The sequence below is a fragment of the Manacus vitellinus genome, unplaced genomic scaffold (genome assembly GCF_001715985.3).
Source record: "Manacus vitellinus isolate BGI_N305 unplaced genomic scaffold, ASM171598v3 scaffold_21_pilon, whole genome shotgun sequence".
Taxonomy (NCBI): Eukaryota; Metazoa; Chordata; class Aves; order Passeriformes; family Pipridae; genus Manacus; species Manacus vitellinus.
Genome location: NW_021939546.1, coordinates 12,028,018 through 12,051,702, shown reverse-complemented (window position 1 = coordinate 12,051,702; position 23,685 = coordinate 12,028,018). Strand labels below are relative to the sequence as shown.

Genomic DNA, 23,685 nt, shown 5'->3' with positions numbered 1-23,685 from the left:
AATGTGCTTTGGTGGTTTTAATTTATTCAGGCTCCTTTGAAAGCGGCAGCCAAAAATCTGCTTCCTACAAATACATTTGGTTTTGGCAAAGTGGAGAATTCTGCCGGTCACAGGGGCTGATTTGACACAGTCAGGAAAACTGAAGCATGAGAGAAAAGCCCCAAACTGAAGTGTCTGGCACAACAGAAATATTTAAGGAAGATGCTCCACTTTCCTTGGAAGCTGATGCAACTGATGAGCTGCCCCCTCCGGAGGTCTGCTCTTGCTACAACTTTATGAGGGATAAAACACTGTTTCCCATGAAACTTGGCTTTTCTTACACCTCTATTTGCAGGAGTTAAATGCTTTTTCAAGAGGCATTAGTGTAGCTGAAAACATTCTTTCCCTCCATGTTTTAAAGAGGTAATTTGACCCCTGGCTGCTGCCCCGGTATGAAGCAAGGTGGGAGCAAGAGGAGCCAGAGGCTATGGGTCTACACTTCAGGTTAAATCATCTGCATGGACAGCACAGCTCTGCCCAGTCTGGCGGTGACAGACCCAGTCGACACTCTTGGGATACAAACCTATCACCTACCCCAGAGTCTGTCTGGATTTTTTGGTCCTAGGCAATATTAGAGATTAGATCTGGATATCATCCCTCCCTAATGCTCAGGATGATAGCAGTGGGTCCAAAAGATTTATTTGGTTTGGGGAAAAAAAAAAAAAAAAAGGTGATTTAAGGTAAAAGAACCCAAGGAAAATCACCAAAGGGTGAATGATGGGCCATTTCAATAAGATCGAAACTGTTCAATGCAGTAATTTTGAAGCTGGTGAATTTTGGTTACTTGCAAACCCTGCATTTTTGGCAAGTTCATCTATCCCCCCTCGGGTCCAAAGAGAATATAAAGCCCCTGTTTACACCTGCTCTGCCTCCAGCAGTTCGGCATTTTTCACTTGTTACATTCTCACTTGATAACCAGTTTTGAGCTGAGGGCTTGAGGATAGAACTTGGTGATCAGAGATTTTTTTCTACACACAGCTTGTGTTAATCAAGTTTTTGTCAAAGATCCATGTAATTCATGGCGTATGAACACACCAGGAGTTCATACAAAGTTTTTATTATTCTCCACTGTCAAAGTTAGACCAAAATGCTCTCCAAAAAGAAAACTCCGAAATTTGTAAATAGAGTTTACACTTCACTGCAGATCAATGAGGAAACAATATAGATCAAAAATAATCCTGTGAATTTGGCCTTTATTTTCTCCCAGCCAGCAGCATTTAGCCAATATGTTGTCCTCTTTAAACAAGTGCTATTAAAAAGTAAACGAAAAATGCTTGCCTTATAGGAAGTGCTTAAACAGGAAATTCACCTTCAGATCATTTCCCAGCTGTTACAAAATTAGCTTCAGCAGAGAAGGGAGAAGTGGAGTGGTGAAGTGCACAATCATTTCTCTTCCTTAGAAACACCTTTAGGATGCTGACCCAAGAAGAGCAACTAGCTGCCAGTTGAGGTTGGGAGGGTGGCTGATTGTAACTTTGATACTAGCTACTAAAACTGAGAAGGAAGGGGGAATAAAAGCAAAAGAGGTCACAGTTCTGTAACACTGACAGTAACACACAGGTGATGGGTGCTGTCAACATTATAAACTATATACAAGACAAAGCAGGGCTCTTTCTTTCCCCAAAGAACGCAACAACAACAAAAAAAGGTGAATATAACACAGTTGGCACCTTATCTTGGGGACGAGGAGAGGGGGCTCCTCCTGAACGTTACAGGCTTAACTCATGGCAGTCCAGAGGACAGCTCATCTGTCTGAACATAAATCCTCTCCCCCTTCCTCCTTAAATAGTTAGGGAAGACCAGGCCGGTAGCAATGTCTGATGCAATCGTGGTGCTAGTAAGACGTTAATAAAGGCAAAGTCTTCCCTGAAAGGGAGCACCTTACTCCAGGAAGAGATGGGGGTGCGTGGGGATTCAAGGAGTGACATGTCTAGTGCCAACCTCTGGTGCATCTTCTCGTGGGCAATGGTAGCTCCTCTGGCAGTCAGTTGGGCAGGGTGTCGAGCCCGAGGGACGCGGCGTGCTGCTTTGCCCGGAGCCTTAGGTTCTCAATACTCGTCGTTTTACTGTTCAGGCTTGGAAGGGAGCTGGAGGCCTGCAGGATGGGTGAGGACCAGACCTGCTGAGCGTGGGAGAGCGACTGGTAATAGGACTGACAGTGCAGAGAGCTCAGTGGCGCCATGTTGACGTTCATGCCCAAGTAGGGCATGGCAGACGGTGTCCCCATTTCAAAGGAGGAGTAATGGACCAGGTTGTTGGTGGCTGCCATGTGCTGGCGGAATTGCTCCTGCAGGCGGAAGAGGCTCAAGGGAGAGGAGGAGTAGGAGTGAGTCTGGGCCAGGCCGCTGCTGGATGAAGGCGTCACAGTTGCGCTGATAGGGGACTCTGTAGCAGGAGACAGAGGGGATGGGGGTTATTCCTACAGGCTGGATGCAGGTGCTGATTTGCACCCCATTACAGCTGGGACAGCTCTCTTGTATTGGTGGGCAAGCGAGAGGGGTTGTGACAGCTCATGAGAGCTAAAAGTGTGTCTGTTCCATACTTGGGACCTTACAGTATAGAAATGAGGCTGAGCTCTTTGCTCTGCCTTTCCCGATGCTGCTGGGCACTGTTCTCCCCAAGATCTCACCTGAGCAGAAGGTCTTTGCTCTTTCTGCAACAGACATCATCATACCCTCTGTGAGTACAATGGCTCTGTTTCGTGCTGAGGACAAGAAGACAAATGTGGGCAGCCTACCTGTGAACACCCACACCACAGGGAATGTGGGACTATACCCAACCACCAACACCCCCCTTGGAAACGCCAGGTCCTGACACCAACCCCCACGAAGATGCTGCCCCCTCACCTGCTTTTGGGCTCGCTCTCTTGCAGTTCAAAGCCTTGCTGTCCACACCAGGGCTCTTGTCCACTTTAGCCTCATCCAAGGTGCTCTTAAACTCCTCCTCTCTGTCGGTCTGGTCCTCTGGTGCCGACTCGCTGGCCGACTGCTCCGACAGGGTTAGGTTGAGGTCTGTGCCAACCTCACTGGGGAGGCTCTGGACCTTCTCGGTGTCCGGGGTGGTGGCCTGGGTCTCCAGCACAGGCGGCTCCGTCTTGCCCTCGCTGTGGCTCCCTTCACAGTCCTTCTGCTTCTGCAGCTGCTCTTTCTGCAGGCTCCGCTGCTTCTTCCGGAATTTGGCTCTCCGGTTCTTGAACCAGACCTTCAGTGCCACAAACAGCAAGTGAGAAAAAACAGTGAGAATCCTGCTTAGTGCCAAATTCAGCATCATTCAGCCTGGGAGCTCAGGAACCCCGAGCAATGAGGTACTGCAAGCCCGCTGTGCCCGAAGGTCATTCCACTTTGCTGCACCTACTGTTTTCAGTGCACCTACCAGTAACACATCAAACACATTTAAAAAAAATATCCAGCCTCTGTGTTGATTCTTTAAGACACTCCATTGCTGGTGGGTTTTTTGGTTTTGTTTTTTTTTCTTCCTGAATTTGTTAGGCAGTTGCACCCAAACAGAATGTCTTGTAGCTGTAATGTTTGATGACATTACATTGGCTTACACTCTGTTAGTTTCTAAAACCATTTGGTTATAAGTGGTGCCAACACTTAAAGTAAGTCACTGGCGTAGACTGTTATCTGGGAACTGAATTTAGGGAAGGAGGAGAGAATCCTTACATTTTTCAGCCTAAATCAGTAGACATGGATTAGAAGAAATATATTTGCAAATCTTGTTAGTGTTGTTTGGTTAGTTAGATAAGGAAATAAACATTTTTTAGACCAAAATGTCTTGATATTTATGTAAAAGAACTATTTTTTTTTACTACTTTTTCTCTTTACAGTGAAGAACTTGCTATTTGTCTTTTAAAGCCCAGCAATGCAAGAACCTCACCACCAGCAGGTTATGAACTAGCACATTGCACTAGTTGAAACTAAAAAAAAAACAAAACCAAACAAAAACTGAAAACCAAACCCAAACCTTGGCCTGAGATGTTACAAATATTGACACTGGTGGAAAAGAGCAGCTGGAATTACTTGGGTCTCTACTCTTCTGAGAAAGCCAGAAAAGCCTTGCAAATAAATTAGTAGACTTCTATTGCTGTTTCTAAAATTTCCCCCAAAGAAATGTGAAAGAACAAATGAAAACCAGTGTACACTTCAGACAATCCTAAATTTAAAAAATGTGTATGTGGATTAAAAGTTACTTTAACAGATGTATGAATTTGGATTATTTTAGCCTCCCTGCCCCCACCTTCGACAGCTTTACTGCCCAAAATCTTAGGTTGCACTGGAAGAACCCTGAAAGGTCAAGGGAGCTGTCAACCCTCTGGGAACCCCACTAAATTCTTTTAAGCATCCCCACTCACAAACCCACGAAATAGCAGTACCTGGACTCTGGCTTCAGGTAGGTTTGTGCACATAGCCAGCCGCTCTCTCATCACCACGTCTGGGTAGTGAGTCTTCTGGAAGGTCTTCTCCAGTGCCTCCAGCTGCTGGGCAGTGAAAGCCGTGCGACTTCGCCTTTGTTTGCGGTGCTGGGATCCATAACGTGCCTCCAAAATGATGTCTTGAAATGTACAGCCGTTGGAAGACAAGAAAAGTGGCCAATTTAATTATTGGAATTTGTATGTTGACAGTTGAATAAAGCACTGGCTAACATCAGACGAAACTACAAAACGGGGTTTTTTTCTTGCTTTAGAGCTAAAAAGACACATACACACATTTTGCTGGATAATTGAGGTGTCTGAGGAGGCAAAACCATGGTAGGGGGGTTGGAACTAGATGGTGTTTGAGGTCCCTTCTGACCCAAACCATTTTATGAGTCTGTGATTCTGGAAGTCTGTTCTGGAGAGGGAACCTCTTTCTATGACAGCTGTGGAAACTGCTGAGACTGTGGTGCTAAATTTGGTTGAAGCAAGTCAATCTGCTCCAACATCAGTGGGGCAGGACACGCAGATGCCCCGACCCTACCATGGCCTAAGCATCTTTCATTAAGAAACACAATTAAAAACAACGTGGGAAGATCCCCCATTGTACTTCTGTAGTGACTCACATGTAGTTCACTGTAGTATTCAAGGCATGATACTGGACAGCTGTTTTGGTCTCCAGTTCAGCAAAGCATTTAAGTTCATGTGCTTATGTTCGTTTAGCTTGAAAGCTTTGCTGAGCACAAACACTCTCCAGCATCTGGGGTGGAAACAACAGCCAGAACCACGTCCAGCCCCACTGATTGCAAGCCCAGAGCTCATGTGCTGAGCTCTTCTCAGTAGAGCATCTACTCACAAGGCCTGACTTTGCAAACTGTGCTCGAAAAATTGAGGGCAGAGAAGAAATTCAGACTGGGGAAAATCTGAGGCCAAGAGTAAAGGGCTTATTATTTTACCAGAGGCGTTATTATTGCACAACAGTTAGTGGGAGTAGAAAGATCTTAAATCAATGAAAATAAGTTACTTGAAAATGAAAAAAACCCACCCTTTATTATGCAAGTTGGGACATGCTGTGCTACAGCCTTGGAATGAAACAGTCTGGCGAGAGGTTTGCTCTCAAAAAGGAAATGCAGAAAGAGCAGTGTCTGGTATCATTTTTAATTCAGTTAAGAATGTGACTTCCAGTAGAGGAGAGGAATGAGCATACAAGAAAACAACCTAACAGGGAGAAAAGTTGGCATTATCAAACGCAGGGCCAGATGAAGGCTCTGGTTGCTGTTTACTTGTGCTTTTGTCACGAGCATCGTGACATGAATCTAAACAATAAAACAAAACCTGCTGTCAGGCCAGCCCCAGCACCACACAGCCAGGTTCCAGATATGCTGGCTAACGAGCGTAGCAAATCAGCTTTGCACCACTCAAACATTCCTCTTCCAAAATTTCCAGCTGTTTCATTCTAGGTCAGCATTTGCAGTGCCTTTCTGGGGGATTGCCAAAGCCGTGTGGTTTTGGCAACCTGGCAAAGATGTGATCAGGCTAAAGGTCTTCAACAATATAGTGCTGGTTGCATACAAGGGACTTTTGTGCTCGAAGTATCAGAGCAGCTCGGGGAGTTCAAACGCCGGTGGTAGCTGCCCCTTTTGGAGGCAAAGGGACCATCCTTGATGCATCCAGGCACAGCTCACAGTGCAGCCAGGCAAGGAGAGGGGATGTTGCAAGACAAGAAATGAAACTGAAGCTGCCCCCAAACATTTTAAAAAGCTAACATTTGTGTTTCAAGTGCATGAAAACAGGAGAAAGGGCACTGGTTAAACACCCTACCTGCAGGCTGGAATATTCCCGAATTTCTAGAGTAGAGGTTAGACTTACCAGCTCCCCAGAGGCAGCAGCTCATGCATTAAGTTTGGCCACTCCAACGAGAGCCAACCAGCAATTATTTTAATGTTTTAACTATGTTTTCAGGCTTTGTGCGAGAAGGAGAATATAAATTGCAGGTGAGGCTCTGCAGTTACAATCAGAAACCTCTGTTTTCTGACTTAAGGTCATTTGCTTTTGTGCTGCTTTATTCTGACTGTCCCTGGAAGGCAAATGAGATCTATAACCTGCACTGAAAGATATTCAGAAGTAACAGAATGTGAGGCAACTGCAAAGGAAACAGCTCGTAGGTATATAATGCCTACCCTGCCTATGATAAGCAGACAAGGGGACTGTGGGATTTAATTTGGAAAGTCTTCCAAGTGGGTTATTAATTTTAAAGATAAGAGGTCAGGAAACCAATTGAATCTCCCAGTCAAGAATATGAGAATAGATTTTTTTATTCTTTTTTTTATCTTCCTCTGCTTTATCCTAGTTAGGGTCAAAGACATTAAGTCCTCCATGCTCTACTCTAAAAGATACAGGTGATCACAAAAACCTTTCAAGGGATCCTTGCAGCAGGAAAGGGGCACCTTGAGATCCGTGGTCTGCAAGGCACATTGCAGAGTTCAGGGCCTTCTGCTCCCACCTGACCACCTACATACTGAAAAGGTGAGGGAATAAAGGGATGGACGACCAGGACAAGGAAAGTGCCCACCTGTCATCATTCTGCAGCCCAGCAGTAGAGCCAGAATTAGAGTCCAGGTCTCCTTAATTCCTCTTTGGTTGTTTATCGATGAGGACAATGACTCCCTTCCCTCCCCTATGCTGCCACAGAGATCCCACAGCCACGGAGTGGTCTGAGGAATCAGTGGTCTGAGGAGGTCACTACTGACAGCTGGATAAGGGAACATTGTTGGCATGAAGATTTGACAGTCAGCTGTGGTTCACTGATCCGAAGAGTCCGAGACCTTTATCATCATGTCTTTGTGGACTACACACCTGGGAGGACCTTCCTGAAACTTGTGCATCCTTATTTTGGTGTAGGCCCTTATCTGTTAAATTTAGGCCACAAGTTTTCTGGATAGATAATTTATTTCACCTACTCTAGGCTAGGATTCACTCTACATCTTTTTTTTTTCCTACATTTTTCTTTTCTCTTTGATATCAGACAACTAGAAAGCTATCTTGGAACAGAGGCATATTTTCAGTCAGTCAGGGAAGATTATTCCATTCTGAGGTGGTTTCTAGAATCACATCTATAGTAACTTTTTGCTCTGGCTTCCGTGTCCTGGTTGTCAGGTCTGCTCTACCTCACTGCATCCAAGTCCTGACCAAAACAGTGATGTTGCAGCTGCTGCTCACTTGCATTACAGGAGCCTCTGATGATCTCAGCCAGGTCTGGATGTTTTGTGACAGGTTGAAATTTAGAGCAGATACATGTGCCCTACCATACCAAATATTCTCAGGTCTCCATCTATTACTTTTGAAAAATTCCCCCTTCCAAATCATAAAATACAACTTGGACTTTGCACTTCCTTCTAAAGACAGCATTGATGCAGGGCAGTTACAATCATGGTTGAACACAGAAAAACAGCTCAGATGCTCTGGACCAGCAGCTCCTGTCCCACTGTCCCACCATCGACAGTGCTGTGTTAATAACACAGTCTGGGCAAAGTCACACAGACTTGATTGGAGCCTAAAAGGCTCTTTTATGGAAGGCAGCAGGACTTGCATGAAAATGTCACCCTAGTCAAGGTCTAGGATTCCCCATGAAAAAACAGATCAAGGTTAAACCTAAGGAAGATCCAAATGAAGATTGTTTGCCAGAGGGAAAGAGTGGTTTGTAGGACAGAAGTGGAAAATACCTGCTTGAAGGGACAACACGGAAAAACAAGCTATGGCCTGGGATGGCCAGAGATGGCTGTCAGGGGATGCAAGATCTGGACCCCTTGGTGGGGGAGTCCAATTCACTGTTTGTTCATGTTCGTTGTGCTCTTATTTGCGAACAAGAAAGTAAAATTTTCTGCTATTTTCTGTCCCCTTTTTAAAACATATTTCAGTGTCTTTTTAATTCTCTCTTTTCAGTCCCATATAGTGGGGCCACACCCATCTTACCCCTGAGCATCCCAGCTGCCGGAGGCTGGTCTGTAGCAAGGTGCAGTGGCCCTCTGACAGCCAGCAGTGCAGGGCAAGTGTCCCCTGCAGAGCTTGGCCACATGGCCAGTGCAGAGGAGCACACCGTACCAGCTGTCTGTGTCACACACCAACTCACAAAGAAGAGTTTCCCTCAATGCAAGCCAACAAGGGTTTTGTGGCTCTGGTTTGTTTCTTTTTTTTTCTTCCCCCAGGGAACAGCAAAAGCCATGAGTTGTTCTTACCAGCCAGTCTCTCTGCCAAGGTGAGGGCGTGCACCGAGGGCCGGTAGTCGGGGGCGTGCTGGGCTTGCTGAGCTGCCTGCTGGTGCAGGTTGTACATGGCACTCAGCGAGTTCATGGCGTGCAGGGAGTAGCCGTTCACTCCATAGTGCTGCATGGTGACATAAACCTGAAAAACATCAGCCGGAGGAGAAAGGGGCTTAGGGATGTGCTGTCCCAGCATCCTGGTGTCTCAGCAGAGCCCTGGAAATACTGAGCTCAAAATTAAGCTGCTGCGTGCAAAGCTCATGTCCAACCTCTTAACTCCAACAGGTTCTGGGACGGGAATCAATTCCTATACCAACACTAGTCTGGCTTCCAAGCTTAAAGCCTGGCACCTGACTATATCCCACTCAAAATATGCTTATCAAAAGATGGGAAAGTTTTTTCACACGCCACAATAAAATTCAGCATGTTACTGTGACTTCTAATGAACTGACCTAGCTCTATCCCAGGACTAGCTGGGATTTTGTCCCTATCATTGCTTACAGTGGACTGTTTCATAATCCCATTGCTGTAATATCAAATAATCTTCCCTATCTGAACCCACTCATGTGTAATTTGCTCCCATTCATTTTTCTTAAGGTTCTTCTTAAGAAAACACAAATGATACAGAAAAGAAAAAGAAAAAAAAAAGGCATGTGGTGTAAAAGAAAATAAATCTGTAGCGTAATAGCACACCAAAAATGTTATGGTTAAAGAGGGAATAAGGTTTGCAATAAATACTGACATTTCATAGCTCAATAGCAAGGAAATTATTTCAGAAAACTAATGGCTTTTTTTTTTTCTAGTGTGGGCTCTGCATGAAACTTCAAGCTCTTTTTCCTTACAGACCATCTGTAAAACTGAGCTAATATTGATCTCAAAAGCCAAGCGATGCTTCATTCATCCCCGCTGTAAATGACTGAGGGCCTCCAGGATGCCGTTTCTGCAGTTTGTAAGACATCAGAGAGGAAGTTGTGAAACATTAGCCACAAAATAAATTTTTTAAACCGCCTTTTACATCAGCAAGTCATCATCTGGAAAGTCAGCGCAATGAATGAACGTTCAGAGAAAGAGGGGCAGCTGGACTAACTTAAGGAAAGCAGACGTCTTTTTTAGGCAACCTCTTAGAAAACAATTAAAACGCTGAGGGGGGAGGTGGTTCAACACCCAGGGTTGGGTTTCAGGAGAAACCTGATGCGTTGAACAGCAAAAATCTGGAAGAACAATAATCTGTTGTATTTTCTGTACTGAGAAAACACCTTCATTTTTGCCCATGATTTATACCATGGAGGACAGACTCTGAGTGAAGAGAGAGAGATGGAAATGAGTTGGTCCCACTATCCCTCCTGCTCCGAACTCCCATTCTCTCCATCTTGACATAGGAAGCACAGACTTGGAGTGACCCTGTTTAACATCCAGAGATCAAGCTGTAGCTGCTCGGAAAAGCAGTTGAATTTTTTACTATAGAGTCTGGTAGTGACCTGGGGCATCTTGTGACCTCCCCCTCACAAGCATCTCTCTGTCACGGCACTCAGGATCAGAGGAGGGAAGCCATGCAGCTGGAGTTGGGTAAAATGCTCTGCCAGCTCAGGGATGACCATTGTTGCTCTAGGATGTTTGGGGTTTGTTTTGACTGAGGGATTTTGGGGAAGCAGCGTGAGTTCTGCTTTTGGGATTGTCTTCTCAAAGAGGCTGCAGTAACCCCTAATTTGGGAATCTAGCATTCAACCTCATTCCTGTTTCCCCAAGTCCCTTGTGCTTCACCACTGCATCATTTCAGCACTGAGAGCGCTGATGGAGGGTGACAGATCCAGGTGGGGTGACACCACAAAGATGTAATACACACCCTGATGCCCTTCATCTGCTTTCTGTCTACCTATTCACCCACTCTGGGTTCACTCCCCTTACCCTAAGCTGTGAAAATGGGCATTTTTTGTTCAGATGCCAACCTCACACAAAAATGCCATAGCTCTGCTCTAACACAGCCTAGGGAAGACCTAAGCAATGCCAAAATTGTTTGCTGGTTCTCTGATCAAGGTGAGGGACTCTACCCGCCAACAGATTTTCAGCATTTATATTTATTTTTCCCATAAACCACACTGGGTTCACACTGAAATTATAGCTGTGATGTTGCTTTCCTGGACTGCACAGCTTTGCTGCTGGTGGCATGTCTTAAGGGACAGGAGTGTGTCCCAGTGACATGTCCCCTTAACGTGGCCACAGAGGACATCTCCCATCACCTGGGGAATACTTGCAGGTCTCTGACTCAGACACTGTTCTGGGTGGTTTCAGTGACATCTGAGGCACAGCCTCACCCACCCTTGGTGTGGTTTATTTCCAGAGAGCATCATCCCCCCCCAGCCTGCAGCAGGGCAGTGCCAGCACACACCGAGCTGGCTCAGAGGGCAGCAGTGCTCAGCCAGTCCTGCTCATCGGCGAGTCCGCCGCAGCCGGGTGGAAAGCTGTTCCCTGCCTCTCACAGACAAGAGCAGGACTGCCTTTTCTGGCCAACACAGGCAGCAAAACAGAGATTTGCAACTTTGTTTTGCCTCCTCCCCTCCCACCCCCTAACTTGTGAACCAGCTGGCTGGTTCCACCAGCTTTGGCCAGCGGGGTGGAGGTCTCAAAGCTTATTAAGTTCCTGCGTGTTTCGTGAAAACCGTTCGAGGACACAGAACCTATTAACTGCCCTGGGCTGCTGCCAGACCTCTGTCCTTAATAGATGCAGGAGAATCCACACCGGGGCTCAGCCTTGCCAGAAGATACGTGGGAGGCCAAGTGTCTTTGACTCCCAACTCACAGAAATGCCTGTTTTTCTTTTCTAATCCCCCTTGCATGCCGTCGGTTGTGTAGCAAGCTGGCACATTAAAGGAAAAATGAAGAGGGAGAGGAGGGGAATTTTCCCATACTATTCAGTCTTCCAAGGACACTGCCAATGCTGTTGTGTCTGGAGCCCAGTGTTTCCACTGAAACACTTTCTCCAGGAATATTTCAGCTTATTTGATTGCTAAAAGATGATTTTATGTGTATACATGTCTCTGAACAAACTCTTCTGGGTGACCTAGAAGAAAGCGCACCCCAAAAAAAAAAAAAAAGAAAAGAAAAAGGACTTAATTAGAATGGACTCAGGACAGGAGTCAATGCCCATCACAGCTTTGGTGGTAACTGCCTGGTACAATGCAGTGCAGACAACAGGCAGAACTTCCTACTCACTTGTGCAGCAAATGTATCATCCCAGATTCAGTATAAAAAATGAGGGAATTTACTGAGCGAGACTGTTCAGCCTAGTAAGCAAAGTTAACTGAGACCACAAACAGCTCCTGTTTAACTGTCAGCTCCGAGCTCACTCCAACCCCAATAAATTAAATATTTAAAAGACATCATGCAGCAATTTTTTTTGATGGAGAAAGCCATTCATCAAGCCACTGCTGTGTTTCACAAGCTGTCGAATAGTGCTTACACTGGTTAAAATAATCTTTATATTTCATTAAGCAACCAAATAAGCTGATCCCTTCCCACTGGCTGTATAGATGGTTTTAATTTTCAAAATCTGCAAATGCATCTTTTATGTCTCTGGGTGGCTGGAGGGCCTTGGGAACAGCCGCAGCCGGGAGGAGGATGAGAGCAAAGTTCGAACTCCTGCTTAGTGGAAGAGAATGGGCTTGAGCAGTCAATAAGCTGGGAGGGTAACGTAGGGCCCATCCTGGAAGAAAGGGGATGCCTCATCCCCTGCTTTTGTGCATTAGAGATCATTGAAGTGTTGGGAGCAGTGGAGAAAGGAGATGGGAGCTGAGGAAAGGGGCAGGAAAACAATAGGTGAGAGAAAAATACCACTGCCAAGAGCCTGTGGGCTGATCCTGCAGCGTTTGCTCAGCACAGGGGGGTGGGTGCTGCCATGCAGTGCCCAGGGCTGGTACCTCCTGGGCCAAGTGGTTTCCTTCAGTGGCCCTGAGGGGCCATGCATCAGTGACTCTCCCATCCCCAGCTTCACAAGACTCGCTCTCTCCCAGCTGCCCACATTTCACAGCTCCAGGCTGTGAGGTCTCCCCACCACGCCCTGTGCCAGACCCTGCTGGGGTTCCCCCTCCTTCTGTCTCTGCAATCCTGGCATTGCTACCTCAGTCCCAAAATTCTCCTACGGCTTTTTACCTCTCACTTATATTTTCACTATGGAAAACTCACGGCTGCTGTGCCTGTTTTTCATCCCAAGCCTGCAGACCTCAGACTGCAGGGGCTGTGTCCTTCTAAGATCCAGCCTCACAGAGAGGACACAAGATTCCCCTTAGCTTTAGCTGCTGCTGTCTGTGAGAAGTCCAGGTTTTTCCACTCCCTGCATTGCTTTGAGACCAGGCAATGTAGGTCTCTGCCCATCACAGACTAGCCCAGAGAGCAGACCACTCCTTATTCAGCTGCTGCTGTTCAATCTGATGCAAAAAAATGTGTACATTTACCAGCCAGGAACAGGAACCCTGTTATCCCAGAACAGATTGGGATAGCTCCAACCAACAACATGCCTCCCATCCATCCCTTCCCAACACTGGCCTCGGAAGCCTCTGGTTCCCATGAAGTCGTATAGCACAAGACTGGTGCAATTTATTGTGCACCACTTAACAGTGTGGCATGAAGGGGAGATTTGGCCCTGGGTTTTAACATTATCAGCTTTAGCTTCTCAATTTTTCTATTTTCCAAGTTTCCCTGTTTAACTGGTACCTAATTTTGTATAATTTTTCATGTAATTCTGTCCTGAGAGAAGATGTGAAGAGAGACCCATGCGTTTCCTCGCCAGGTGAAAACTCCTGTTCTGAATGGCTTGTGTATGTGTGAAAGCAAGACAGATCTGGGAACAATAAAACATCTTTTAAAAATGAGATACTGAAGTTTTTTGAAAAGTACCTTGCAACAAATCATCCATATTTTCCCTTCTATCAGGAGGAAAAAAAAAAAGAAACAACACCCAAACAAACCCACAAAATTCACTCTGGAGCTGAATTAAGCAGACCCAAGAATTTGAGATCAGGGCCATTTTCTGCTCGCTCTTGTCCTCATTTCACAGCCTTACTCCCCCCATCAAAACATCATCAGTCCGTACCTGGTTTCACCTGCCAGCCACACACAAAATCTTTAGCAAAATTACAGAACTGACACAACTCATTAATGGAGAAATGGATCTATCCCTGCAGCCTGCAAACTCAAGTGTCATTTGTGCTGGCCACAGAGCTCGTGTTAGTGCTGGTGAGCTTGTCCCCGTCCTGATCTGTCCTGAATAAAGGCATCCCCAGCAGATCCCTGTGCCAGCACTGCTCTGAAGGAAAAGAGTTTTAAATCAAGACAGTGGATTTGTTCCCCAAATCTATACTGTGTGAGATGGAGGGATTTTCTTCAATAGGTTATTCTGGCCAGTTTTCCCAGGGAGAAACAAACAAACAAACAAAAAAAAAAACAGGACAAGACATTTGCTCTTCTCAAGCAAACTGTTGGGTGAGATGAGTTTTAGGCTGGAAACAGGACTTGAAGATTTGCAGGGGCTTTGGACCATTTTCTCTTTTCCCTTCAGCTTGTCCCTCCAAATAGTGAGTCATCCCAAACTCAAAGAAGTACTGAGACTAAATTCATTGATCTACACAAGATGCTTAGGTGCCATCACAAAGAATGGGGCAATAAAACCTGTAAGTTAAGAATACTGATTTTTTTCCTAGAGAACTCGAGAAGAGGATACAGGATACCAGAGTCTGTTTTTTACTGGTAGGCACTGTGGGGTGTTGTTACATTATCACTTCATCAAAGCTGTCCCAATACTGGGAAGGTTGGTAATGGTGGGGTGGGGGGGTGTATGAGGCCTTCTTTATGTGGGAAATAAGCTGTACAAAAAAAGTTACATCTGGACTTTGGAAAGCCATTGTCAGAAAGGAATTTCAACACTGTAGTTCATTACTTAGAAAGAGAGATTCACCACAGATGCATTTGAAGTTTGGAAGAGCTCGGCACGGCCTCAGGTTTGTGCCCTATACAAGGCGCAGCTTGAGCATGGGGAAAGCATCAGTTAAAAAAACCCCTAACATGAAACAAAACTCTGGTACTCCTGATTTGTGTTCAGGGGCCTGCAGGTGACAGAAAAAAACCAGGAGCAGCCCTGTCAGATGAAAGGAAAATTGTGGTCCTCGGCCCGAGCACCTGCTAAGGTTGGTACAAATCACTACTCGTGTTTATGCAAAGCACAGGAACACACTGTTCATTACTAACAGGTAATAACAGCAAATGGTTTGTGCTACAACATCCCATCCCCCTTATCACCACTGGCAATAAACATCATCAAAAATAAAATCACAACGAAATATCCGCCCCCCTCTCCTGAAGCTGTTCTGCGCTATGATTTTATGCTTTAATTCCTTATTCAGGAACACTTTAAATCAGCAAGATGAATAACGAATCTCTGACTCTGTGTATCTCACATTCTAGGAAAACAGGCTCACTCTATATAAAGAGATTGGGTTTATATGTATTTGGTACTAAATGAATTACATACCTGGGGGGTTATGAATAAATGATCCATGCAAGATCATTCAATCTTTTTTTTTTTATATATCCCTAAATCTTTTAGATATATAAAGGTCCAAAATCACGTAAGATAATAACCAACCTGTTATAAATCAAGTTTTGTTCCTCACGTGAGATTACCGAATGTCTAAGGAAACAATTTCACCTTTCTAGTGGATGAAATATAAATAATTTGAAATACTGCAACACATCACAGTTTCTCATTCAAACGTCAAAGTCTGAGAGCAACATGCACCATAAAAATAGGCTTCCAAAGGACTCTTCTTGTAACTGAAATAAAGGAATTGAGAACGGCTCTCAAAAAAATTCCCAAGACTTCACATTTCTGATCTTCCTGCAATATTTTTACACCCGTGTAAATCCCTGGATTTAAATGGTGTTAATTTCTTACTGCAGGCAGAGATCTTAATTGGGCAGATCTACTTAAACGAGTCATAACTCTCCAAAAGTAAAACCTGACCAATTGCACCAATTCTTGCAGCTCACATTCAGCCATAACTAGTGACCTTGGTATAAATAAAGAGATATTTTTCTTAAAACCAGGAGGACTGCTAGCAGCTGAAATTTGGAAATACTTCCAGTTAGGGACAGCATCACAGTTTTGGGGTAGACCTTAATAATTGCCTCTGTTGAGGCTGTGCTGCTGATGAGCACAGCAACTGTGTTTGTAATGCTCATCTATTTGTAGCGGAAGCATAATAAGATTCTTGTGAGTTTTATAAAACAAACCTCAGAGCATACTGCTGGGACAAGAAAGTTTTATTGTAGGACTCGAAAAACTCTGACACCAAGTTGTGAGCAGCTGAGATAACAGGCCCTGGCTCACAGAGGTAACTCTCATCAGCTGCTGCGATTTTTATTTAAGGCTTTTGTGAAATCATCATTTTTCCCCCAAAAGCCCCATATAACAGAACTGAGCCATTGATTAGATGGTTCCTGGCAAAAGACTTTCTAGTGCCTCTGTTTGCAGAGGCAATCTTCAGAGGGGCAGGCTCACTATGTCTAAAGTAAAATAAAGACATCCTGAAAGTCTCTGCTTTTGAGTGAGGGATAAGTTTTAGAGCTTGGAGCCCAGCAACTTGCCCTGTCGAGCCAGGACTGGCATCACTAAACATCACTGTGGTGCTAAATCTGTTGCTTGTCATGATTTACACAAGACAATGAGTGCTTACAGATCAAACCAGGAAAAATCTCCTTTCCCTCCTTCAGAGCAGCGCTCAAGCCTCGGGAAAAGCTCTTAGAATTTATATTGAAGTGAAGCATTTTCCTGGCTAAATAAGAAAAGCTCTTAATATGAGCATCACTTTGACTCTAGTTTCTCATCTCATTCTGCTTCCAGCTCAGTCAGCAGTAAAAAAAAAATTAAAAAAAAAATGCATTTAAGATTTCTTATGATTAATAGCACAGCAGAAACTGAACCCTACAGCCCAGCTCTGCCAACACTGCTGCTGCACTCTCCACATCCATGGCTGTGAAATGCAGCAGCATCCCACTGCAGCCAGGCTCACACATACCTGTGATGCCCACCTGCCCTCACCTCTCCAGACTTTACGGCATCTCTGCCTCCAGACTGCTCTGACTTCAAGACTTGGAGTACCCTTAAAGCCTCTGCAATCAAACTACTGAATTCACAAACAGCTTAAAGGGTTTATCTTGGGTGTTTATATGAAAAAAGTACTTTCCCCCATCCCACCCCTTCCAAAACAAGCATGTTTCTGGCTTAGCTGTATTTCCACACAGTTTGTCTGGCTCAGACCTTCCCCTCACTTCTGTGAAAATGGCTTTGCTTGAGAAGCATCATTTTGTTTTCCCTAATGCTGGCAAAGGGAATTTTCCAAACCAGACTTCCCAAACCCTGTCCTTCCCCAGGGCTGCTGGCAGCATGAGGGTGGCTCGCTGCTTTCTCTCTGCCCCCAAAACAGCTTTTGCCTGCAGCATATTTGACTGCACATTTCTTCCAGGAGCAAATTGACCGGCTTGAAGGCACCTTCCTGGGGCTGCTGTTGGGGGTTCAGGAATCTCCACTGTCCCCGGAAGATAGAGCGATATCCTGGAGGATTTTACCCATGGCATAGTCCTGCCAAAATACGTTTCAAGCCTGTGACATTTAGTGACAATGACCTCTGTCTGTCCTGAGCACCACAACCATGATGCTGATCTTACGATCTAGTCCTGAGCCCTAACAAGGGAGATCAGACACTGCAAGAAGCGCTGGCAGTCCTGACAGATAAGCTTTGTAAAGATTTGCTGAGGCAGCTGAAGACATTCCTAGTCCTGCCCCTGCTGCTCTCAGGTGCTACAAGCTTGGAAGCCAGGCTGGCAGAAGGGAATGCATGCTTACTCCAGGCATTCCCAGTGCAATGCCTCAGCTCCAGGGGCAGCAACTGGAATGAGGCATGGAGGGAGGGTGATTTCTCCACCCACCATCACTACTCCTCAAGTAAAAAGTTGGAGCTGTATTTCTGGGTGTTAAGCTGAGAGCAGCTAGGTACACACACAAGGAAGAGAGCAACATGTTTTTGTGAAATGCACAAATGTGGTTTGTGCTGCTTTCTTGGAGTTTAACCCAGCTGGCACAAAACTATTTTTCTAGGTGCTCTTTCAGCTGGTTAGTTGACAAGCTGTGAGGCTGTGGCAACCAAGTGCAATTCTGCTTGAAGATGATTTGGAGAAATATAAAGAACAAGCAAATTTTGAAAGCAGCAGAGTTGAGAGCATGAACCCAGGATGTTTCTGCAAGTTCAGCTACACGCTGGCTCTGCCCCTGAAGATGGCTTTTACAGCACTCAAAACAAGACACAAAACACATGGTGGCAACTGCTTCTGCTCAGACTAAGATCAACTATAAGGCAAAATGACAAACAAATCCTACTTTAGTCAAAAAGAAAAAAAATAAATTCTGAAGGGCAGTTCCAGCAAGCCATGCAATTCTGAGGCTCTTCTAACACCTTAGAAGTATTAAAGTAATTCCTAAACCAGAAATTTTAAGTTTTTTTCCAAGTGATAACACTCATCATCATCCTGCCACTTAAAAAAAGCCGTTTGAATTCAGTGGCTTTCACAGGGCGGGGCTGGGGTGGGGGGGAAGACTCGTGCCACCTTAAAACAGAGCCAGGGGCTGGGGAGCACCACGGCTGCATGTAATGCTTCCTTTCCCGTAAGCGTTTGGATCCATACACCGAATTAACTGCGGCTGCCAAGGTAAGCAACGTAGTTTGGCCACCAGCAGGTGATCTGTGCTTTAAAGGTCTGTGGGCTGTAAAGCAGGGAGAGCAGCTAAATGTTCACTGGGTTTTGAGAGGAGATGTGAAGTCCTTCAGCAGAAGCATGTCTGCTCGCTCCCCCCGGTGCTGAGGACATCAGCTTTCCACAACTCCCTTTGGGGGAACATTTTCCACCTGCCAAGATCCATCAGCTGGTCTACCCCAGTGCAACTGTCACTCTTTCTTTGGAAGGTCCTAGTGGAGCTCCCAAGCATCACCCCCCACACTTTCAGTTTTAGAGCAGCATTTCTCAAGTCAGTATTTGCTCTGGCCGTACAGAGGCTAAAGTTGGTCCTAAGAGAGCTGTGCCAGCAGCTACCAGGAAGAAATCACGTTCTTATTGTCTTCTACCTACAACTCCTGGCTGTAAATGCCCATTTCCCACCCTTTGGAGAACTGCTGGTCCATCCTGCTCCCAGCCCCTCTCAGACACTCTCCTTCCCAGGAGCTATATCTGTACCAGACCTGCTTTAGAAAACATGAGGAGTCTGATCCAAAACCTAATGAAGTCAAAGGGGGGGGGGGAATAAAAATCAATTTCAATAGCTCTTAAAAGTGAAATAAACTGGTGGGAAAAGTTCCAGGGTTTGGCTAACCCAATGCACCACAAATTAATTCCTGAATATTTAATTATATTTACAAGTTCTCCACCCTCTTCACAACAAGCATATTTTGATGGAAATTCCCCCAAAGTAGGTTAGCTTATCATTAGGTGTATAGGATTGGAAAATTTTGGATTTATTGAATCCATGTTCTTCAGCATTTTCCCTACTCCTGTGTTTTTCCAAATGAAGTGAGGTAGCTGTAAATGTGTTCTGTTTAGACATGAGTGGTGGAAATCAGTACTCAACCTTTTGAAAAGGTTTAAACCCAATTGACATTTTTCAGTGGCTCAGCAGGTGCATTTTGACAAACTGAAATTTTGGGATGCCACTAAAAAATCACTGGAGTCTTAGAAAACATGGACTACTACTAGATAAAGTGTTTACCCACAGCATTACCAGTATATTCAGTAGGTAGCCACATCATAAGAGCTGGACCAGCTCTTTGTTTTGGCATTGCTGGCTGTGATAATGACAGAAGAGAAAGAAACAGTTCACTCTGGCTTCTTTTCATGCAATTGCCCTCTTTCTCTGTAAAGCATCCTTTTGAAGGATAAAGACACCGGGAACAAAACCCACTGAAGTCACTCCCTCTACAACTATATTGTGCAAAATATTGCCTGGCCAGCTTGCCCCCTCTCTGATCTGAGGGGAAGCTCCTTTGGCTCAGTTTCTTTCCTGCAGGTTAGTGGCAGTGGCACTGAGAAGAAGCAACATCTGCACCAGCGCCGTGAAAGAGCTGTGCCTTCTGACATGGCAATAAGATCACTACAGGAGCCTCCTCATATGTGTTAGCATGAGGAGAATCTCCCATTCAGTCATCAACACCTCTCTAAATCAGCAGGAAAAGCTGGAAAGCTGATCTAAACTTGTTTTCTGTGTACCGATGGTACAGTTTTAGGTGTATTTTTGCATGGAGTATGTTGGTGTAATTTAATACAACCTCTCATCAGTCATGGGCTAACTCAGGGTTGAAGTCACTCTTACTCTTTAAGGAATTTTGTGCCCATTACAGCTCTTAGTTAGAATGGAAAAGCTGAACTTAGAAACATGATCCGAAAGCCAAAGGATTGTAGGTCCAAGTCTCTCCAGCTGGGGCAAGCAAGGAAGCGGGATTGAGTTGCATCAACTTACTCATGGGTGAAAAGTCAACATGGAAGGGAAAAAAAGCTAAACAGTCAGCGTGCCAGTTCTGAGATGTGGTTAAGAGAAAAGCAGAGCAGTGAGAACCTGCAGATTCACACTCTGCCCACCACTGCACAGGGAGTGTGGGCCAGGGAGGGTGTAAAACCTCTCCTCCTCAGGAGGAGCCCCATCCTGCTCTCCCTAGGATAGACGGGGCAGAGGGACAGCCTCGTCTGCACTGGAGCACCCCTTGGGGCTCAGCCTTTGCCCCTCATCGAGAACACAACTCACGTTCTGAGGTGGGTGAGGAACTCAGCAGGGTCAGTTGTCCACGACTTGGAAACTCAGGGAGGGGACGAAAAAAAAAAGCAGCAGGGCTTGCTTGAAAAGCTGGGAAAGGTGGGTACTGAAGGTTACCCCCGCAGCCCAGTTCGCTAAACCCCGGGCAAGCTGGGAAGCGGCCGGCGGCTCCCGCGGCCGGTCCCACCCGAGCCATCTACGAGCAGATTTCGCTTCTCATTTGCTTTGTGTTCCGTGCAGAGGTGAGGGAGAGAGAAGGGGAAAAAAAACCCCAACCAACCAACCCTCCAGCCCTGCCTTTGGGGAAGCGGGAGGCTACTTCAGTCAAAACTGTTATCCATTAACATCCAATTATCACTTGGTCCAAGCCATTAATTATAAATCAGCCTCCTAATTGGGATAATTAGCTCTCTGCTACTTAATGTAGTATGACTGATGCGTTTGGAAAGAAAGTAATCAGTCCATTTGTTTAGCGTTAGGCGAACAAATCCAACTCTCATGGTTTAATTTCAGCCGCAGCCTTCCCACCCCTCTCACCCCCCTCCCGGCCCACCATCAGCATTCAAAGCTCATTGCAGCTCCATTAATTGTTTGGCAATCACGGCGGGGAGGGGCACACGCATCTCCGCGGGGCTTTCGAGAGGGCAGCCCCCGGCCCCGGGATGCGAGCGGACTCGCCACTCCCTCGAGGGGGAATCGCTGGGGTTTTGGGAAGGGGGTTAATTAGAGGGGATGGGTTTGAACCTGAACACGACCCACATCTACGATCGCTCCGGAGGAGCGAGGGGCTCTGCGCCCCACAGTTCCCCGCATCCTCTCGCCGCCTCGGCCGGGTCTCGCTTCTAGAAACCATTTCGGGGAGAGCGGAAAAACTTTCCTTTTTATTTTTCCCCCCTCTCCTTTCCCCCACTTCCCCTGGATGTCTCATTAATGCCGGCTGCTCGGCGAGCCGCCGATAGCTGCGGGACATGATTAGATATTTATTACTGTCATTTACATGGAAAACTTGAGCTAACCAAGTGGAACTGGAGGGGGCCGCCGGAGGGGACGGGATGAGGCGGAGCGGGGACATTTCTTTTTCCCCGGCGCTGAAAGCGGAGCCGGAATGCGGGACACATCCGGAGCGCGGCCGGCTGGAGCAGAGGGTGCGGGGGAAACCCCGCAAGGCGCCCATCCAGGGACTGGAGTGTTGGGCCGAGCCTTTCCTGGGTCTCGAGCTTCGGTACCACTTCACTCCGCCCGCGTTTCGTTTCGAAAGGGACCGGGCAGCGCTCGGTGCGGGCATCCCACCGGGAAACGGGGGATGTTGCCCCCTCCCTCCTTTCTGCGGACAGCCTCGCCGAGGCGACCCTCGAGGACACCAAGGACCCGTCCCCGGATACGCTGACCCCGTTTTACTCCGCAGGCGCCCGGGCTCTATCCCTGGAAATTAATGGAAAGCACAGCCGGGAAAGTCGCCGACCGCGGGGACCGGAGGGCTCCGTATTGGTCGCTTCTTGCCCCTTCTCTCCCCAAATAAAGGGACAGCCGCGGCCAAGTGTCGCAGTCAAACCCCATCTCCATCGGAGGAGAAACTTCCCCGAGGGCCTTGCTTGGGACTAAAGGAGCCCGTGTGTCCGCTGCCCCGCAAGGCTCCCGGGGAGGTCACCCTCCTTCTCTCCTTGCCCCGTGCAAGGCGGACGGGTTCCGGATGCCCCGGGCAGCCTGCACCGAGCGGGGACGCGGACTTTTTTCCGCTCAAGTGCTGGTCGCGGCGGAGCACAACCGACCCCCACTTCCCTATCTGTTATCCCATGGCCCGAGGGGCGACTCTGGCGGAGATGTATGAGATCTCTTGCGGTAAAAATATGCATGCGGGTCCCCATTTGGTTAGCCCTATAATGGAGGTGTAAATAGGTTTCGACTGCGAAGCCCTTAATTTATCAAGAAGGGCTGACAGGGCAGGTCCGGGATTTATACACCCCTTGAAGAGAGAGAGCGGGAAGTGTGGGGGGAGCAAAGACTGCCCCTTCCCTCACTCCCCAGCTCCTTACAGACCGGTCCCCGTCCGTTTTGCCGTCTAACCTCGCAAAGGGATAATGTGGGGGTGTGATTCGTCCTAGAACGCCTTCCTAGTGCTGGCGGAGTTTTGCCCTCCCTTGCCGTCCCTTCCGCACTCAACTTCCAGCCGCATCAGAAAGAAAAACCAACCCCAGAGCCACTCCCAGCGGGACCATCGCCGGCCTCCCCCGCTCCCGGCCCCGCTCGCGGGGGTTTCTGCCCTCGGCAGCTCTCACCAGGCTGCGCAACTCACTAAAACAGCTTTATGTAAATGGAGGGAAAGTTTCGCTCTTCCCCCTGTCGAGCCCGGCAGACTGAGGGATGCGCGTCCCACACCATTCCGAGTTGCATCCTTCTCATCCCTGGCAGCTGCCTAAACCCGGCACCGGAGCGGGCCCAGGGGCTCTGAGGTGGGATCAGTCGGGAACAAGGCCCCGGGCCGGTAGTGTGTTGGTTTTTGGTTTTTTGTTTTTTGTTTTTTTTTTGAAAGAGTAGTATACTCCAAATAAAGACAAAAAAAAAAAAAAAAAGGATAGGAGGTGGATGGAATTTACTCTGGAGCCCGAGCTGGGCTTTCCCTCCTCGGCTGTGGCGCGCATCCCCACCGGCGGTCTCTCCACTGGCCGCGGATTCCCCCCCACCCCCCCCCGGAGAGATTTCCCCCTCCTCGCAAGTGAGCCCCAAATTCCCTCTTATTTCACCCTCGGCACCCCAGCCCACCCGGACCCGCGGCTGCCCGGGTTGCGGGGGAGTTTCTTACCTGGGGCGGTGGGGCAGCCTGTCCGCCCGCCCGTCCGTGGGAGCGGTGACACGCGTGGGAGCGCGGCGCTGCGCCCCGGCCCGCCCTACTCCATCCGCCCGCGCTGCCTGCGCGCTGCCTGCGCGCCCGGCGGAGCTGCCATCTACCGGGAGTCAGCATTGGAGAAGGATTTTTAAAAGGAGCTTCATAGCGACCCGGGAGCTACCCAGCAAGATTTTCAATGGTCCTCCACCCTGTCAATCAAACCGGGGCTGCTGATACACCCCCCACCCCCAGCACTTCTTACCAGTCATTTACTTCAAGCCGAGGTGTAAACGCCTAATTAAATCCC

General features: G+C 47.1%; 1 protein-coding gene across 1 annotated transcript; it reads right to left on the bottom strand.

Annotated features, from left to right (window-relative positions):
* Positions 1-1,854: 1,854 nt before the first annotated feature.
* DMBX1 (diencephalon/mesencephalon homeobox 1) lies at positions 1,855-13,235 on the bottom strand. Its single transcript, XM_018072073.2, has 5 exons — positions 13,161-13,235; positions 8,689-8,854; positions 4,415-4,593; positions 2,886-3,240; positions 1,855-2,424 (listed from the first exon to the last, which is right to left on the bottom strand). The coding sequence occupies exons 2-5, from the start codon at positions 8,840-8,842 to the stop codon at positions 2,024-2,026; spliced, it is 1,089 nt and encodes a 362-aa protein (XP_017927562.1). The 5' UTR covers positions 8,843-8,854; positions 13,161-13,235; the 3' UTR covers positions 1,855-2,023.
* Positions 13,236-23,685: the final 10,450 nt, after the last annotated feature.

Excerpts from the sequence above, each read along its gene's own strand:
- DMBX1 (XM_018072073.2), bottom strand. The coding sequence starts at position 8,842 with ATGCAGCACTATGGAGTGAACGGCTACTCCCTGCACGCCATGAACTCG. Across the intron at positions 4,594-8,688 it reads CTTGGCAGAGAGACTGGCTG|ACATCATTTTGGAGGCACGT; the intron begins GTAAGAACAACT and ends GTACATTTCAAG. Across the intron at positions 2,425-2,885 it reads GAGAGCGAGCCCAAAAGCAG|AGTCCCCTATCAGCGCAACT; the intron begins GTGAGGGGGCAG and ends CTCCTGCTACAG.